Source organism: Pinus tabuliformis, chromosome 2_1 (assembly GCF_031772625.1).
Source record: "Pinus tabuliformis cultivar Carrire ecotype Pingquan chromosome 2_1, CPIR1, whole genome shotgun sequence".
NCBI classification, from domain to species: Eukaryota; Viridiplantae; Streptophyta; class Pinopsida; order Pinales; family Pinaceae; genus Pinus; species Pinus tabuliformis.
The window spans coordinates 99,523,750-99,526,636 of NC_142299.1; the positions used below are offsets into that span (position 1 = coordinate 99,523,750).

The 2,887-nt window shown below is 37.0% G+C and overlaps 1 protein-coding gene across 1 annotated transcript; it reads right to left on the reverse strand.

The window, feature by feature from the left end:
• Positions 1-346: 346 nt before the first annotated feature.
• Positions 347-2,363, reverse strand: LOC149198976 (uncharacterized protein At4g22758-like). The gene is made up of 2 exons (XM_089402235.1): positions 1,286-2,363; positions 347-982 (listed from the first exon to the last, which is right to left on the reverse strand). Exons 1-2 carry the CDS (start codon positions 1,827-1,829, stop codon positions 750-752), a joined length of 777 nt encoding a protein of 258 aa, XP_089258361.1. The 5' UTR covers positions 1,830-2,363; the 3' UTR covers positions 347-749.
• Positions 2,364-2,887: the final 524 nt, after the last annotated feature.

Below are 2,887 nucleotides of genomic sequence, written 5' to 3' on the forward strand. Positions count from 1 at the left end.
TGTTGTATAGAGCAAGAAAAAGATTCTATTATTTAACGATGATAATTCCATTAAATTTAACTCATAATTAGGAAGGGTCAAATAATTATATAATGTTAGTAACACCCAAAAAAAATTACTGTCTAATTAAAAAAATTTAAAGTTATATGATTCTCATATAATCCTCCCATAGATTTAAAAAAAAACAGAAATGTAAGTGTATAATTTCAAAATGAGATTCCCACTACTAAATCACATATCAAACAACCACCATAGTTATAATCCAACAATGCACTGAAAATTACCCAAATAGTTTTTGAGCAGTTGGAACTTGGGACAAGTACTGAATGGATAATACTTTGCGAGATAAAAAGACAACACGAATCTATTAGTTGCAGATGATCGACGAGCAGGCAAAAGAATGAACAGTCATGCTGCTCATCTCGCTTGAACAGTATGAATATGTACAAAATATAAGACAAGATACCTTACTATAAATGATGTCTTAACCTATTGTTTTAAGGAAAAAAACAATTCACAGAGAGTAGGAAACTTTTCTACAATACAGATATTATGGTACAAATAACGATGATGGAACGAGTGGTTAAAATTTGTGGATATTCTTCAGCACTACCGCCATTGCCGTATGAACAAAGATGCCATTTCACTGGCAGTCAAGGGGAACACCACTCGCCTAAACATCACGCATCTTATTTAACAGTATATATATAGAGAGAGAGGGGGGCTCTGTACGAAGGCATCCCAATCTATCAAGGCGGTAACAGAAGGCATTGCATAAGCTTGTTGTACCACGGCTCTGTTATTCTTGAAATATTCTGAATCTTATTATTTCCACATGGAAATGGAGATGAGCATGGGCGATCTGTAACAGCTATTTCTCCGCTCTGAAAGCTTAGTCCACAGCTCTCCTTTGCTTTCGGCTTCGAACACAAGAAGAAATTGCGGGAACCCAAATCCTTGATTTTATCAGTTGGATTTAAACCTGCAAAAATATTCATTTACTTCCATTAAAAGAACTGGATTATTATTTTTATGGTTAACTTCATGAATCATATTGGTTAGTTTGAAACGTCTCGACTCAAAAATATGCATATTATGCATATGATTCACCAGAAGAACTATTTTTCTACAAAATTCCCAGATCAAGAATTAATAACAAATTAATTCAGAAAGTTTAAAGATCCTCCAATGCAAAATTAAGTCAGAAAGTTTAAAGATCCTCCAATGCAAATTTGTTTCTGAATTTAATGGGTTTTACTGGACAAAAACAGAGTAAAGTACTTACAGTCGATGCAGAATTGTGAGTAATGGAGGCCAAAGGCAGTGGAATCATTGCTGAGAAGAGGCTTACGACCTTCCTTGGCATAAAGAAGAAAGGTAGCTTTAATCACATCCTCCACTGTTGCATCTTTGGATAGCAATAAACGCAGCGGGCCACTGCTCTGCTCAACCGTCACATTCACCAGCAACTTATTCACACTCAGTGCCTCCACAGGGGTATTCATCTTCGTATTGCTCATTAAAAGAGGGGCAGGATCCCGATTGAGAAGCTCTGGATGTGTCTTAGGCCTTCTCATCATCGTTGTTGCATTCTTTTTAGATTTTGCTGATGAAGATGAAACTTCCCCTGACTTTTCTGTTTGAAAAGGGCGCCCACAGAAGCTCCGAGATCTGCGCAAGCTTTGCCCATCTTGTTGTTTGAGATTGAAATTGCCAGTAGGTCCATGAACACATCCTGCTGTCGCAGAGCTGTTCATGTGACCATGTCTATGTACTGATCCATTGCTTGGATTCGGTCTGTTCACCGATGCTTTTCCCTTTTTCTCCATAAAATATTTAATTCTAACCGCACAAGACAACAGGCGGTCGCCCCTGTCTCAGTTCACCTCAATCTCCGGTATCTATAATACTGAGCCTTCAGAAAAAACAGTGGGTGGGGGAGAAGAAACCTAGGCAACAGACCATCACCAGAGAAATAATAATCACAATCGCTCAGCGAGCTGGCTGCAGCAGATGCCCAGAGGGCGGCCTCGTATCCACCAAGCATCAATTAAACTCTGTAAGGGGGCTGTTCTAATTTAATAGAAAATTGCAGACTTGAAAGGTTTCTATACCTCTCTGCGCATAACAGCTAATCTAATAAGTGATCTCCATGAAATAAAACCCAGAGTGCCGAGCAGAGCGCAGCAATGGGAGGCAGGACTGCAGTATCCCCATTCAACTGATTGCTTCGGATTTATAAAGACCGAGGCAGGCAAGCTACAGGAAAGGGGCAACAGACAAGAAATAATGAAATGTAATCAGGGCTGTTGAGCATTTTGTCCACTTGCGTTCTTCTTCCTCCTCCACTTATGTTTGCATAAAACCATAAAAATAGCTAATACATATCTGGTCCACTCTGAATCTAAATTGTAAAAAAGGTTAAAGGGTTTCACATTGCATGCAGTTTTAATGTTACATGTCTCAGATAATACCTATCTTAAGGTCTACTGTGAATCTAAATTGTAAAAAAGGTTAAAGGATTACACGTGGGATGCCTTTGAATCTAAATTGTAAAAAAGTTAAGGATTTCACCTGAGATGCAGTTTAAATGTTACATGTTTTTTTTTGTCTTTATTGATATAATTATGTTGGTTAATTTTGGCTTTGGTATCTGAAATTTTAGTCACTTAATCTTATCGATTGTGAATTTAAATAGTAAAGATGGTTAAAAAGTTTCACCATAGATAAAATGTTATATGTCTTTGTTTTTTTGGATAATTATGTTGATTAATTTTGGCTAAAATTTGGTAGGAAATTTTTGGAATCTTAAGTTTTAGTGATGGAAATCTCATCCACTGTAAATTTAAATAGTAAAGACAATTAAAGGGTTTCTCCTTGGATGTAG

Coding starts and splice junctions, on each gene's coding strand:
- LOC149198976 (XM_089402235.1), bottom strand. CDS start 1,829: ATGGAGAAAAAGGGAAAAGCATCGGTGAACAGACCGAATCCAAGCAAT. Junction 983..1,285: donor CTCACAATTCTGCATCGACT/GTAAGTACTTTA, acceptor ATATTTTTGCAG/GTTTAAATCCAACTGATAAA.